A 16,092-nucleotide genomic window follows, 5' to 3' on the forward strand; every position below is an offset into this window, starting at 1 on the left:
GTGGTGCGGCTGGCATGGTTGGCATGCCTTGGCGCGGAGATGTGGCTGGCATGGTATGTCATTGGCACCGTGGTGCGGCTGTCACGGTTGGCATGCCTTGGCGCGGATATGTGGCTGGCACGGCATGCCATTGGCACTCTGGTGCGGCTGGCATGGTTGGCATTCCTTGACGCAGAGATGTGGCTGGCATGGCATGTCATTGGCACTGTGGTACGGCTGGCATGGTTGGCATGCCTTGGCGCGGAGATGTTGCCAGTCAGTATTGAGGGTTCTGCCGTGTAATATGCCGAATATAAAAAAAGGTACCCCAGTAATTTTTAAGAAGGTATGTTGAATGATTCAATAAATGTGCTAGTGGTCGTAGTGACGTCATATCAGATGTAAGGTTTTACGATTTTAACCCTAAGCTAAAAACCAGCATCAACAGCTGTATAAATGAAAAAGAAAACACGCAAGTCATGTACTCTTCTGCAGTCATAACGATTTAATGACTACAATCCTTTGGCCCTGGAATTCACACTTTGTTGGAGGAAACTTAAGAAATTTGTGGGAAAAGCAAAGCAAATAACTTCACTCGGGTGATAAGACTTGTGTTAAACTTAATTTCCTTACGAAAAGGTCTATTGATTTTCTTCTCACTTGCTATGTAAACTTTTCAAGACTAATTCATATTAGAGAACAGTTAGAGAGAATACCTCTTGGAATTTTAACGTGGAGCCACACTAGAGTCTAAGAAAAACCAGACAACTAGTGAAACAAATCCAAACAAATTTACATCTCTCAGAATCTGGATTCGATTAGTGAAAAATCTATATTACAAAACAGAAGAGTTTTTGAGTTTGGACGGTCGGATAACATTTCGAGAGACAAATGTTGCATCCGACCATCCTTACCTTATCCTATACAAAAACATCCGTTGGATATAAGAGTTGTACTATCTTTTCATTATAAATATCTATATTAATTGAATTTCTTGATAATTAGGATAATAAAATAAAAATTAAATATAAGAAATTAATTAAGACCATTATTATCAAAATAATTATTACAAACATATGTAGTTGATATTATTATTTTCATCAAACTAACCATCTTTTATTAATTTGGAAATAAAGAACATCATTAAAACTTTTGTCAACATAAATAATTCAATTTCTATTTGGCAACCAAATAAATATCGTAGGGTGTCCTCAACAGAAATTTTGAAAACGTGAATATATATATATGTTAGTTCAAATATATTTGAATGTTGAACAAAGGTGCAACCAATCATAATTTTGAAATACATCAGATAACGACACGGGTTATTTCTAGTAAACACACATAATAACAGGTAGAGTGTTTTTTTCCGTGAAACTAAAACACAAACTGAAAAAGATCAAAGAATAAGGAGATCCGCAATACATTAATGAGTATCACTAAATAAAAAAACGAAAACACAAAAAGAAAATCAACGATTTCTTCATTCTATTGACGTATTATAGCATAAAAACACATCAAAACCTTCATCTACAAACTTTCTTCATCTCTTATATGCGGTTTCATTCTTATCTTTCCCTCTTTATAAAAGAAAAACCCTCAATCATTATCAGGAAAAAATAAATAAAAACCAATTTGGAGGCAGAGAATGGGAAGCAACAGTAGGGATAGGGTTTTCTTTCTCTCTTTAGCTTATATAGCACTAAACAAAAAACCAATCTCAAGGGAGATCTAACTTCTCACAATCTTTGACTAGGGCGTTAATGTTTACGCCGTGAATTTACACGAAATTTGTCATTTAGTATTGGTGTTACATGGCTAGACACAACACTTAATCTCGAGAGAAATCTGACGTCTCAGAATCTTTGTTTGGAATCTTAAGGATTTTCTTAGCTAGATCGAGGTCCTGATTATTGACTCGTGCATTTCACCCCTATATTATGTTACATGGTTAGAAAAAATACAGTGCAACTAGAAGTGGTTGAGTCTTATATTCGAAAGATGTGGGACCCTATTTTTTTTTAACACATCATCGTCCTTTTTTTTATTTTTGGCACTTGTTTTTTAACACATTTAGTAAAACAATTTCATATTTTAAGCGAGGAAAAATATGAACTCTTTTTATTTAAAACTAACTTTTAAATACTTATTTACTGAATAAGAAGGAGAAATTTTTATATTCTGATAATCATAGTTTTCGAGTATATAACCTCAAAATCAATATTATATGGAGACGACTGAGATTAAGCAATATTCATCATGATAAAACTCTCCAGTTGAGTTACCTCCTTTGGAGACGACTGAGAAATCCAAAGAACCACCAATATAAGAAGAAGTTGTTCCAACGGTTTCTGATCTTGATGTGACCAGTGACGAGGAGAAAATTCTTGACAAGGATGTCACAATTGAACGTACCCCTGCTCAAAATTTATGGCTTCATAGGTATCATGATACGGAAAACATCATTGGGGGAACATACTATAAAGCTAATACACGCGGCTATCTTTAAAATAAATGCAACTTTGCATGCTTGTTTTCTCAGATTGAGTCCATAAATGTTGATGAAGCTCTAAATGATCATGCGTTGTGTTATGCAAGATGAGCTATATTAATTCAAGTGACAAGAGGTATGAAATCTTGTTTCTTGTCCCTGCAATGTAAATATTGTAGGTACCAAATGGATATTTAAGAATAAGTCAGATGAATTTGAAACCGTGCTTCGAAATAAAGCAAGACTTATCGATCAATGCTAATCACATATTGAAAAAAATAGAGTTTGACGAAAAATTCACTTCTGTTGCACGTCTTGGGTCCGTACATTTGCAATTAGTTCATGTTTGTTGTCTCAAGAATGAACGTAAAATCCGCATTCTTAAATGGGTGTCTTAGGGAAGAGATTAATGTTTCTCAACCCAAAGTATTTGAAATTCTAGAAAACCCCAACTATGTTTTTAAACTCGATCAGGAATTATATGGATTAAAACAAGCTCCACGAATATGGTATCAAAATCTTACAACTTCATGCCCAAAAGGACAAATTATTCTGGATGTGTTTCCTGGTTGAAAAAAATTAACCAAAATCGGTTGATCAAGTTAATGCCCACATCGACCAATTCCTGCGTTGAAGAGAAAACTGTTTTTCCATATGTTTTTTTTTCCTATAAGTGTTAACCAAAATATGCATCGTCCGATCTCTGATTAGTTAGATTATTTATACTGAAATCCTAAATCTAGCAATAAAACTACAAATCAGCTTTGTTTCATATCCTGTTGACCGGAATGTATGTCTCGACTGATCTCTAATTAGTCCGAATATCAATACCGAAATCTAGTAATAAACTACAAAATCTGCTCCGTTCATATTTGGTTGACCGGAGTGTATGCCGGAGGTCAATATCTAGTAATGTGGACTAAAATATGTCTTGTGATATCTATGATTATCTATACATGAACATTAAATCTAGCAATGAACCACAAAATACGCTATGCTCCATATCCCGTTGATATGAATATAGAGGTCAATATCTAGCAATTGGAACAAAAATGTACCTCCACATCCCGTTTATATGGAAACTCCAAATATAGCAATGAACCAGAATATCTACTTTACTCCATATCCGGTTGATCAGAATATATATGAGTGGCCAACATTTATCAGTGTAAACGAAAATATTTTAGAGAAACGAATGAGTCAATCTAGTGAAATGTAAATAACTATAATATTTGAATTATTGAATCCATATTGACTCCAACGACGAAATATTGGGAATTGACTCATACAGGCTTTGACATAACCATAAAGAAACTTTTTTTGTGACATGATGTTTCGTTTTGAAAGGACAAGATGCACCCCCCTCCCCCACCACACACACACACCATTGTTCCTTTAAGTAGGAGAGCACATCACTAATTTTACAAAGTCTTCAGTAAAATAGGATCGAGACCACCATCCTAAGATGCAAATGGAAACCAATCAATATTATAAAGAAAAAAAAGTGATTTTTAGAAAAATATACATGCAGAATTCGGACCATTAAAGTAAGTTATGGCTCTGGTACATGTTTTAAAATTTTGGACTAGTTATAGTTCCTAAGAAATTTTGTGTTTGGAAAACTACTAGCACATATTACACATGTAAAGGCTCACCATCCCCTGTAAATGCTAGCAAGTGTACATCAAAAGGACTTGATGGTTATTGCATATTTAATAGGATCAATGTAGAGCATCATATACCTCAAGGTCTTGCAAAGGTTACATATGATGTCTAAGGATGTTTATGCGTACAAACCTATACCTCTTACAAACCTTTGTAAGACCTTTATTGTAAATGCTAGCGAGTGTACATCAAAAGGACTTGATGGTTATTTGATATTTATTAGGATCAATGCAGAGCATCCTATACCTCAAGGTCTTGCAAAGGTTACATATGATGTCTAAGGATGGTTATGCGTACAAACCTACCGTTAATTGTTTGTGGGATATGCAATATTAAACGCACCTTTACTTAAATTCGTTTTAGAACCCAATATTAGTCAACATTTTTTGTGTACCAGTTGGTAACTGGATTTTAAGCCTTACATTTGTGTTCTTATGAATTTTTGGTTGCACTATATATGTGCCATTAATTACGACTCCATATCGTACTATAATGGGTCTTCAAAAATGTTAAGTAATTACGTTGGAAATGAGTTCCCATCAATTATCCGCTTTTTAAAAAATTTGGCAGGAGATCTCTAACTGCTAGATTTGCGGGCTATCACTTCAATGAGATAATCTTCCCGTCGTTAGGGGGAGATAAAAGGAAATATTTTTTATGGGGACGACAGAAAATTGTCGTGTTGTGTTCCCACTGTCTCTTATATTGATTCTAGTACTCCAAAAATGTAAATGTGAAGTGAGAAATAATAATCGATTTTCAGAATGTACACTGATATCGCTAAAGTGATGAGATCACACATACCAGCTGCAAACCTACGTGCAAGGATACAAATCCTCAATAAGGGATATACACCATATACTAAGGTGTTGCAACTACACCTAGTGAAAGTGTGGTTGTGGCTGTGGCTCCTTAAAGGAAGTTGGAGAGACCTCTTGGTTCGATTAATCCTCACCTAGAAAGGAAGTAGGTGATTAACGCACAACTTATTATATCATCAGAAATCATTGATTTCGTAAGATTGTCTCTGAATATGTCCATGAATCAAACTGGAGGACGCTCCGAACTTTAATGATTCCAGAGAAGAATGGCATCGCAAGTGTATTATGAGAACGAACACGAGTCAATGGAAAGATCATGCGAGCATATTGATGATTAGTTTCATATACACTTTCTTAAGAAAATAGAGCATATTTGGCCTATATAATCCAGGTACAACTTGGTTCTATGACAAATATATAGGTATTTTGGTATGATATTGCTAACCAACCAAGTGTAAAGCCTATTGGACATACATGATTAATTTGTCACAAAGCATAATGAGAAGAAAGCAGCCTTATAATATAAAGACTAGCCTTGTGGCGCGAGGTTTCTTACAGAACCCTGGAATTGTTCTCTTGTAATGAACGTTATAGCGTTCCGGTACTTAGTTAGCTTGGTAATTTTAAAAGGACTTGAAATGAAACATATGTATGTGGTTGTTACGTATATCTGAAAGAACCAATAGATAGCAGATATTTAGAAAAGTACTTCATATCATTTTGTTTACCAAATCAAGTGACTCTAAACCACAAAGTGTGTTTACAATAATCTTTATGTAATAAGAGACCTTAACAGCTATTTGTAATCCGAATTTGAAATGAAAAGTATGGGGAAAGCTCGACCGAATATTGAGTTTGTGGTATACTATTCAACCAGTTTGCATGTGTCTAAAGTTTTCAGGAAATTTAACAAAGACATGCATCCTGATAGAACTCCCATGATTAGTCGAGGTTCAAATGTAAGTAAGTAGTGATTTCGTTTAAATCAAGATGACGAAGATATGTTGGGATGTGAAATTCCCATATCTAAGTACAATAGACGCAGTGTTGTACCTAATATAATAATGTACTCGATTAAATTTTACATCCTCAGGGAACTTGTTAGATAGATATAGTTCAGCACCAATGCAACGTCATTGGAATGGTATAGTGAACGTAATCATGTACTTAAAAGTAACCATTAACATAAATTTTTTTTATCCCTGCATAGACATAAACATGAATGCTAATGAAAGTGCAATCCACACGTTGTGGATTAATCTCTTCTCTAACGAAAGTAATCAGGGGGGATATGGTAGACTATTTTTTAAGTCATTATCGATATTCAGTTTTGAAAAATACATGACTAAAGGAACTGTCTGGAACAACTCTGAAAATAATCAGGAGGACATGACGACATCATGGGCAGGATCCAAGGATATGATGTCGACATATTTTACTTCGAATTTGAAGTTGTGTGGTACTCTTTTTTCCATTCAATCGAGAATAGTTTTTCCCAAAGGGTTTTGTTACTCGACAAGGTTTTTTAGCAAGACAACACTAAAAACATCAAGTATGTTGAACGTTGAAGACATAAAGATCATGTTGATATTACTGAAAATATCTGAATCAAAGAAATGAAATATGATAGTCTGTTAAGAAAAGTAACTTCCAGAATCAACAACATCGCCATATAAACATTCAAGTCACCAAAGTAAAATGTGATAAATTCCTTTTGAGTGCATTTAGACTAATGAAAATTGTCTGACATCAGGGGGAGCATCTAATGGTTTGTTGAAAAATTTTCCTTCACTGAGGTTGCTTTTTCCCACAGGGTTTTTTGTTACTCGACGAGTTTTTTAATTAGACAACAACAAATACTGGGAAGTAATTTCCCAACTAAGGCTATTGTCTTTCCCACAAGGATTTTTTGCCTTAGGAGTTGTGAAGCAACTATCAACTTCAACATCAAAGTGATAATCTTCAACGGATTATATTTACTTGCATATGTCAAGTTGTACACTTTTCCCTTCGTCAAGGTTTTTTCCCATTGGGTTTTCCTTGTCAAGGTTTTAATGAGGCAACATATTCACGTCCAACTATGTTCCAAGTTTTCTTAATATTTGTACTCTTTTTCTTTAGTTCAGGTTTTGTCCCTCTGGGATTTCCTGACGAAGTTTTAACGAGACAATTAACTTAGACTAGTTCGTCCTTGGAGATCGTATTGCATGTGATGAACTAGATGTAAAGTACGAGATAACATGTGATGTACTACATGTGAATAGTTGTACAAAGATTTTGTCCCACAGGGTTTTTTTCCTTGCCAAAGTGTTAATAAGGAGATTTCATTTCAGCACAAGTCATCAGGAAGAGGACGACATATAAAGACCTATATTCGAATCACTATACATGAAGCACTTCAAACAGAGTTCTATTAGACCACACAAGGGAAAGTGTTGTAGGGCCTTAGGCCCATGGGTGTACGGCCTAACTAGAAACCTAAGGGTTTCTCTTTACACGTATATAAAGGATACTATACCTGTGTAATATGTTGATCCCTGATCAATAACAATCCTACTAGCCTCTTTTACTTTTTCCCTAATTATAACTTCAAAAAAAATCTTACTTTTAACACAGATTATGTCATTCCCTATCCAGTGGCATTTTTAGATACCCAAATCAATTTAAGTCCCCGAAATTCTATTGGGTTGAAGCCCAATAATAGGACTCTTGTTTAGCCCCATCACAAACGGGAACGATTTGGGCATTTTTTTTCATAAACCTTTAAAATTCATTGCTGTAAGGAACATATGTACGAGTCATGAATTTCTTTGACAAAAATAGTGAAAAATGGCTTGGACGAAATGAGATGAAAACCATATGAAGCAGCCTAGTCGAAGGCATCTACTGAATTTACTTACTCTAGTAAAATTCATTTACATTTTAAAAAACAATCAAATCAAATCATACAGGTTTCTCATTTGAAGAAAGAAAATCTAAAGAACCGAGAGCCTAAAACATTTCCCTTCGTAATGCAGTGTATATGATACTTACAAATTTCCTTTAACCGATAACTTATTTTTCTCGTGAATTCCCATTACCTGCCAACAACTCCTTACCGTTCTCCATCTCTTCCTTCTTTAAATCCATAACGTCAACATTATAGACATAGTATTTTGTAGCGATCAAGAAAGCAATTAAGTTAAGCACATTCAGAACCGCAAGAAACCAGTAGTAATAGTCGAAGTGCGACTGATTCAAGTTATTTCTGATCCATCCTTCCTGACCATCTTTCTTGGTAATATCTGCCATTGTTGACAGAAACAAACTACTTAAGAAGTTTCCGATTCCGAGACTAGTAGTAAAATACGTAGTCCCGACACTTTTCATGCCTTCCGGTGCTTGATCATAAAAGAATTCGAGTTGTGAAACCAACACGCAAGCGTCAGCGATCCCCATCAAGACGAACTGAGGTAGTAGTATGAATATGGTTAACGGGACAATTTCACCTTTAGCATCAATACCATGTTCCCTTGCTACACTCAATCTCTTCCGGTCACATAATGCAGCGGTAACCATGACAAGAATATGGAAGAAGTAGCCAGCTCCCATTCTCTGCAACAACGATATCCCTCTAGGATCTTTCGTATATCTTCGAAACAATGGCACAACCCAACGGTCATGTACCACTAGAGATATTAACATTGAAATTGTAACGAATGCAGTCAGACACGCCGGAGGGATATCGAAATTCGGACCCATGCTTCTGTCTAGGACTGTACCTTGCTTGACGAAAAGTGTGTTTATTTGTGCATACATGACGCTTGGTATGAATGAAGTGATAAGAATCGGAAGCATCTTCATCATTTGCTTGGTTTCTTCCACTTGGGTTACTGTAGACAGCGACCACGATCCGCTAGAACCGTTAGTCTTTATAGCGGCTTTGTCCAAAATCCTGCAATATACAAGCAATAAGAAGCTGATTAGTGCTAGTTCAAGTTTTCTATACTTTGCTTAGAACCGAAAAGAGTACATCTTTTATCTATATGAACAGAGAAACAAAACTGACCTTAGCGAAGAGGTGTGATCAATCCTGAATTTTCCTTTCGTATACTCGTCCATGCTAACCTCATGGAGCTCTTTCGGGTCACTGGGATACGGTACCCTCAAATTCTTGACAGTAGCAACAAAAACCTTAGCTAGTTTAGTGAAGGGGCTTCCTGTGACAATTTTGTGCCTGTAAAATGGTGTTCCAACCAAGAATACCAAAATTGAAATGGCTAGTCCAAGTGTAGGAAGGCCATAACCGAGTGCCCAACCTACATTGTCTTGAATATATACCACAAAGGTATTAGCACCAAGGGTTCCAAAGAAGATGCTAAAATTCCACCAATTGAAGAATGATAACTTTTGTTCCCTCTCTTTAGGTTCAAAATCGTCGAATTGGTCTGCACCCATTGTGGAGATGTTTGGTTTGGTGCCTCCAGTACCTATTGCAATTACATATAGTGCAGCATAAAAGAATTTTAGCTGGAAATTTGTTGGCTCTCCGTCTGGCTTTAATCCTGGCACTGAAACTGCTAGAGTAAGCAGGCACATCCCCTGACAGTACCAAAATAGAATTGTCGTCAGTGGGTTACAAATTATTAGGTGATTATTTTGACAAGAAAATCATTACACTAAGATATCATCAACTGTATTTGCCAAAGCACTATAAGCGGGTGTAATCGAAGGCTAGTAACATGACTAACCACATTCTTCAATGTTTAAATCAAACAACCACCCGAAAAAATCCCCATGAGTAAATTTAGCGGGTGGGTCTGAAAACCAAACTTCATTAACATGACTTCCCCAACCAATTTGAAATCGCGTCTCAAAATATTTCAGATTTCTCACCATCATGGATGTGGAATATTTGAAAATCGAATTAAAAATAAAATGGGCCAAGGGAATACTCATATCTTACATTCCTACCACATTTATCAGAAATTTGTTTTGAGGCATACTGAATTTCTTTTGAGGCATACTAAATAATGTCAAAATAGGGTCACGAAATAAAAAACAACATCACCCCTTATTCACTTTTTTGATAATGGCATAACTACTCTTACATAATTAGTGTTAATGATTATGATTAGGTTTGATTAATTAAGAATTTTAAGGATTGATTAAAAATTAATTTAGTAGTGTTAAATTAGTAAAGAAATCAAATTTATGTGAGAGAGTTGGAATTTTTGAGAGGAAGAAGAAGTGAAAAAAACTTGGTTTTTGAGATTTTAGTGATTAGAAGTGACCAAAATGTGTGATTCAAATTAGGGGTAGACTTTTATACGAGGTTTAATGTCCTTTTTATAAGTTGAATCTATCAAAAAATTGATTTTTTAAAACCTAGATATACTGACCAGATGAACAATTCGGCTGATAACTTGTCAGCCGAACCTCTCTGTTTCGAAAATATAACTAGGTTCGGCTAACAACTTGTCAGCCAAACCTAGGTATATATTTTCGAAACACAGAGGTTCGGCTAACAAGTTATCAGCCGAAATTTACTCTGTAATTCACGAATTTAGGTTCGTCTGTTTAGAACAAAATCGTTCTTAGCCGAACCTAGGTGTGTTTTCAAAAAACAGAGGTTCGGCTCACAAGTTATCAGCCGAACTTCACTCTGTAACTGACGAATTTAGGTTCGGTTGATTCGAACAAAATCTAGCAAAATCGCATTAGCCGAACATAGTGTTTCTCTAGATCATATACTAGGTTCGGCTCAAAATTGATATTCCAAGATCAGCCGAACTGATCTTTTGAAAACCCTAATTTGATCTTTGAAATCATATTTTATCGATCGAACAAAATAAAATCAATCAAAAACAAGATGGGTTTGTTATAAATGCATTCTAAAATACATCTAGGAACAATTGAGATTTGGATTTCGCACTCCAACATCGCTCACTTCGATTTGTGTTTCCTTTAATTGATTGATTGCTTGATTGAATTGGAGTCCAAGATATTTAAGTTTAAAGGTTGTTTTGATTTTAGGTTTTTGAGGATAAGAAAACTCTAGTAATTAGATTGCTTAAGGATATATAGGTAATTGCACTATCTTCAGACACTCATTATAAAACCACTCTAGATGTGATAATAAATATATATGCCTCAAAAAAATTCAGTATGCCACAAAAACAGGTTTCTTTATTAGTTGCAAAATAAAATCAAAGCACGTCTTATCTTGACTACTCATATAGAGCCCATCTAATAAATCAGGGGACATTTTATTGGCCGTAAATGAGACTTCTTTTGGATTTCAACACTGTCGACTGGATAAATGAGGTCACTTTGACTAATTATATGGTTAGAAGAAAGAGGAATGATGCACACCGAAACCATCTCCCGCGATCTGCATTATGAAAAAATCTAAGGGCCATTAGTGTAACCCTGGGAAGGATATGCAGGACGTGAGGTTATGGTGGGGTCCACCATTGTTTTTTCTCTCACACGGTGTCCCCTGTGGGATTTTATCCCTGTACACCAACCATTTCTGTAGTAGAAATGATGAGGGGCCGTCCCTTCAAGACTGATAATAGCCAACTCCTATGACTTCTCTTAGGAAAAATTAAATGTTCGAATTTTAACATTATACAAAAAAGAGTAATAATAAAAAAAGAAGAAGATGGAAACATTATGCAAAATTAGATGCAGAGAAAAATGTGGAATTACCAGGAGATAAATGGCAGCGGATATGAGGAAAGTCCAGTATCTACCAAGATGAGCATCAGCAACATATGCACCTATGATTGGGGTCATCCACACAGTACCGACCCAATTTGTCACATTATTTGCTGATTTAACAGTACCTTCTTGCAACTTTCTGGTTAAGTACAGAACCAAATTCGATGAAATCCCGTAATATGCCATTCTTTCGAATGTCTCGTACCCTAAATCATAACATAAACCAATCAGATTAATCCAAAGTATAGTTCATTAAAAAAAAAAAAAAAAAGAAGAAAAAAAAACTAAAGAAAATGCAAAAATGAAATGATGGAAACTCCGGTTTGCAATTATACTTACCGACGATAAACCAACAAGCTTTCCATCTTCCACCTTTAGATCTAAGAACAGGTCTTCCTTTGAGATCCACACTACCATCTTCTGTATACTGTTCTTCTCTTCTATGTCTCATGTCTCTTTCTTCTACTAGACCATTATTCCCTTCCATCTTTTCTCTACACTTAGAGAAAGAAAGAAATATAGATATAAAGAAAGTGATGATCCCCTGTTGATTATTGAACGAGGATGGACATAAAAGAGAATGGGTAGTAATGCTTATACTTACAGCGCCATTGAGGGAGGATATGTACAGCTAGCTAGTACTAGTGAAAAGAAGAAGTCTTGAGCATAAGACACATATGAATCCAGTTGAGGAGGCTAAGTTTGAAAGCATGTGATTTTTGGATTATTTTTTGCAAGTTGGTTATTGGAGTATTAAATTCTGAGAAACTGATTTGCTTGTCGATCTGGTTATGATTTGTCGCGCCATTCATTGACTGAAACTGACGATATTGATTTTTATTTCCAGGGATTATGGAATACTATATCTGGTGTGTATGTAAGCATCTCCTTGCACGTTTGACTTTGAAATGAACGTGTCAAGTTGATGGGCTACCTTCAATGTTGTGGAAATGATTTAAGTAATTAGGTGGAGGTGCCTAGGAGTCCAGTTTTTATGGATACGCATCTGAGACGGTGATTTGTATTGGGATAGATAACTCCCCCTCCCCCAGATAACAGCACCAAAATAGTTTTATTGTGCTACTCAACTATGCAGTCTGCACATGCTTTTTCCTTTTCTCCGGGTGCTAGGTAATCACTAAATTAATTAATTCGGTGCACGAAAGATCAAAAGCGCCATCACTATTAGCAAGCAAATAAGTAGCGTACTAACATGCGTGTATTTTCTGTCATGTAAAATTAGGTTTGAGAGGAAGCAACAATTTTTTTTTTTTTTTTTTTTTTTTTTTTTGCAGATATCTGCATTCATTCTGCAGCAAACCCAAAAATTGGAGATAAATCGCTCCAAATATCCTGAAATTTGCATATTCCTCTGTAGGCCAGACAAGGACTCTATTGACAAACAGGGTGAAGATAAGAATGTTGTAATAGGCTTCAAGGCTTTAATGAAAGATTTTTTTCGACAATTATTCGATCATTTCCCAACGAATTGGCGAGTACAAACAGGTCAATGAATATCGCCGTCAGGATACTTGAAACCCCGTAACAGTGTTAGATTCAAAACTTGTACAACCTTGATCCAATCAAGAACATTTTGATGATGCTTGTAAGAAAGAAAACTGAGAGAGTTGAGATGTGTTTTTGAATGAAAACAAGTATCCTATTTAAAGAGGAAATCACACCCTTTGGAGATGACTCTTCATCTCTACATGCATCTTTTCAGAGTGAACAGACGTGTCTCTTCCTTCCATGCGTCCATTGGTCGTATCCCGGGAACAACCTAAATGCCTACAATTTAAGGATTTGTTGAAAATATCCAACACAACATAACGAACTGCCATCTAAACATACTTCCGACGAGTATGAGTTGCATAGTAATGTGCTTTTATTAGAGACGTGGCTTCAACCAAATCGAAATCTGAATATCGTGATTGCTAATTCGTTATTTGCTCCCATCGAGATTTATTTTTTATTTTTTATCTCCATCTTACATCTTGATTTGGCTGCTCGATCTTAAAGAAATCAAATGACAACTTGACCATCATTCATCAATTTGGTAGGGAAACACGATAATCATTTTCAACTGGCAAAAGAGACGTGAAGCCCTGAATTCCACATTCAGCATGTTTGAACGGGAGGTTGTTTGTTTCCATCTTTCCCTGGCGATGTCCAAGTCAAATAATGACATTTAGATATTTAATTAGAGATTTTAACTAAACTAAGCTTACAAATATCTTTTGAATCTTTTTTATTATAAAAAAATAAAACAAGAATTGTTTTCCTGTTTCGTGGATCATGTGGATCACATTATCTATCAAAGTCAAGGACGAAGAAAAATTCATGGGAAAGAAAATATTCAACCACTTATAGACCACGGCATTGATCCTGGTTCATTAATTAATCTTTTCATTTTTCTAAAATGCATTTATTGTGAAAGTATCTTTTGGACAGCCTTTATCTTATTGGTTGGATTTAACTGAATGAGCAGTCATGGTTGTCATTTTGCCGATTGTTTTTATGTTTTGCAAGTACTTGGTAGCAACTTGTGCTTTCAAACCGGCCAGTTGACTAAATACAAACTTTTATTTTACAGTGTTACTTGTAAGATAGTTAACATTTTTCTCGAACAAATAACAGCATATATAGTAACTCGAGAATCATAAGTTTCACAGAGATCCAAAAGTCTCCTTAATATATGTTATTATAGTCTGCACGTTGGAATTATAATTTGCACGTTAAGGCAAGTTTGGGTAATTTGAAATAGGGTATCACGTGATTATTAGCTGTAGAACTGCTAATGCAGCAACTAGAACTAGGAGGAATCTTTTCTTTTTTTCGATCCGTAAATTAAAATTTATTAAAAAAGAAAGAGAAGGTTCATAAAGAATAACCCCAAATACAACCGGACACCGACCAAAAGGAGCAACATGACGTAAAGAACTGAACAAAAACAAAACAGACAAACTGTGTTACGGCCGCTTATTAAGAGAGACGTAGTATTGGGCTCAAGACTGTGTCTTGAGACCGTGTGTTGAGACTAACTTGGATAGTCCATTTAGATGGACTCACTTGGACAGTCTATATAAAAAGTCCGTTTCCGTACGTAGCAATCTTGAGACCGAAGTAATCGGTCTCAAGTCGGTAGTTTTAGGGTTTCTGTCTTGGAACCCAAGTTGTGTCTTGTATAAATTGAAACGTGATGAATGAATGAAAACAAGGGAATTACCAAACTTAACATGGCATCACGAGCCGGTTAAGAACCCTAAAAAAAAAAAAAAACAATGGAGGGTGAAACAGGATCATCCAAAGGGAAAAATATAGAGTGTGATATGCAGAAGAAGAACCCAGTCTACCATCTAGGATCAAGTGATGGTCCAGGTATCATCATCACGCCGATTGTTCTCAAGGGGACTAAATATGAAGAATGGGCGAGAGCCATAAGAAGATCATTGATAGCTAAACGGAAGTTTGGTTTTGTTGATGGATCAATCACGAAACCTGAAGATGGTGACCAGTTGGAAGAGTGGATTGCTGTCCAGTCGATGCTTGTTTCATGGATTAGCAACACGTTAGACTCATCAATTAGATCAAGTTTGGGAGACTATGATGATGCAAACTTGCTGTGGACACAGTTGAAGAGAAGATACTGTGTTGTGAGTGGAACAAGAATCTGTCAGTTGAAAACTTCGTTAAGTGAGTGCAAACAAAAGAAAGCGGAAGGTGTAGCTGAGTACTTTGGGAGACTCAACAAGATATGGGATGAGATGATGACATACATGAAGGTACCTCAGTGCAAGTGTGGAAATTGCACTTGTAATATCGCATCACAAGTAAGTACGTTGAGAGAAGAAGATTTTTTGCACTATTTTTTGATTGGATTAGACTCTGTGTATAGTTCCGTGCGAGAACAACTGTTGGCTAGAGACCCGTTACCATCAACAGATGTAGCATACCAGACAATGGTCAACTCGGAGCGTCTGCGTATAAGAGAAGTAGCTATATCTACGGAGGTACATGACAATGTGATGGCATTCCGAGTGCAATCTGACCAACGTCAGTTTACCAATACATATGATCCTAACAAGCATTGCAAGTACTGTAACAGAGATGGACACTAAGAGGATGGGTGTTTTCAACGTATTGGCTATCCAGAATGGTGGGGAGACAGACCTAGAGGTGGAAGAGGATCTGGTAGAGGAGGCAGAACCAATGGCAGAGGGCGTGGTGGCGCTAACTTTACCAGTGGTAGAGGAGGTAGAGGCCAAGGTGCAGGAAACCAGGTTCGAGCACACAACCTCAACATATCAGATGCAAGGCAGTCAGGTGGAGCATCCTCATCAGAAGCGTCAGGTCTGACTGGAGTTACAGCAACACAGCTGCAACAGGTGCTTGAGTTTTTAAACTCCAAGAAATCCATGCCTCAACTCCAAG

The 16,092-nt window shown here is 36.1% G+C and overlaps 1 protein-coding gene across 2 annotated transcripts; it reads right to left on the reverse strand.

Moving 5' to 3' along the window:
- Positions 1-7,816: 7,816 nt before the first annotated feature.
- Positions 7,817-12,544, reverse strand: LOC113329591 (protein NRT1/ PTR FAMILY 5.2-like). Of its 2 annotated transcripts, none has more exons than XM_026576451.1 (5): positions 12,266-12,544; positions 12,001-12,155; positions 11,650-11,867; positions 9,005-9,537; positions 7,817-8,890 (listed from the first exon to the last, which is right to left on the reverse strand). In XM_026576451.1, the coding sequence occupies exons 1-5, from the start codon at positions 12,271-12,273 to the stop codon at positions 8,011-8,013; spliced, it is 1,794 nt and encodes a 597-aa protein (XP_026432236.1). In that variant the 5' UTR covers positions 12,274-12,544; the 3' UTR covers positions 7,817-8,010. The 2 variants fall into 2 exon arrangements, with proteins under 2 accessions (XP_026432236.1, XP_026432237.1); XM_026576452.1 differs by having other exon boundaries at positions 12,001-12,160; positions 12,266-12,543.
- Between the last annotated feature and the right edge of the window lie 3,548 nt (positions 12,545-16,092).

This window comes from Papaver somniferum, unplaced genomic scaffold (assembly GCF_003573695.1).
Source record: "Papaver somniferum cultivar HN1 unplaced genomic scaffold, ASM357369v1 unplaced-scaffold_117, whole genome shotgun sequence".
Classification (NCBI taxonomy): Eukaryota; Viridiplantae; Streptophyta; class Magnoliopsida; order Ranunculales; family Papaveraceae; genus Papaver; species Papaver somniferum.

Bases quoted from the DNA above. Each gene is read 5' to 3' on its own strand.
- LOC113329591 (XM_026576451.1), bottom strand. The intron at 11,868-12,000 runs GTAAGTATAATT...GTTATGATTTAG, and splicing joins AGCTTGTTGGTTTATCGTCG to GGTACGAGACATTCGAAAGA. The intron at 9,538-11,649 runs GTAATTCCACAT...TGGTACTGTCAG, and splicing joins CCGCTGCCATTTATCTCCTG to GGGATGTGCCTGCTTACTCT.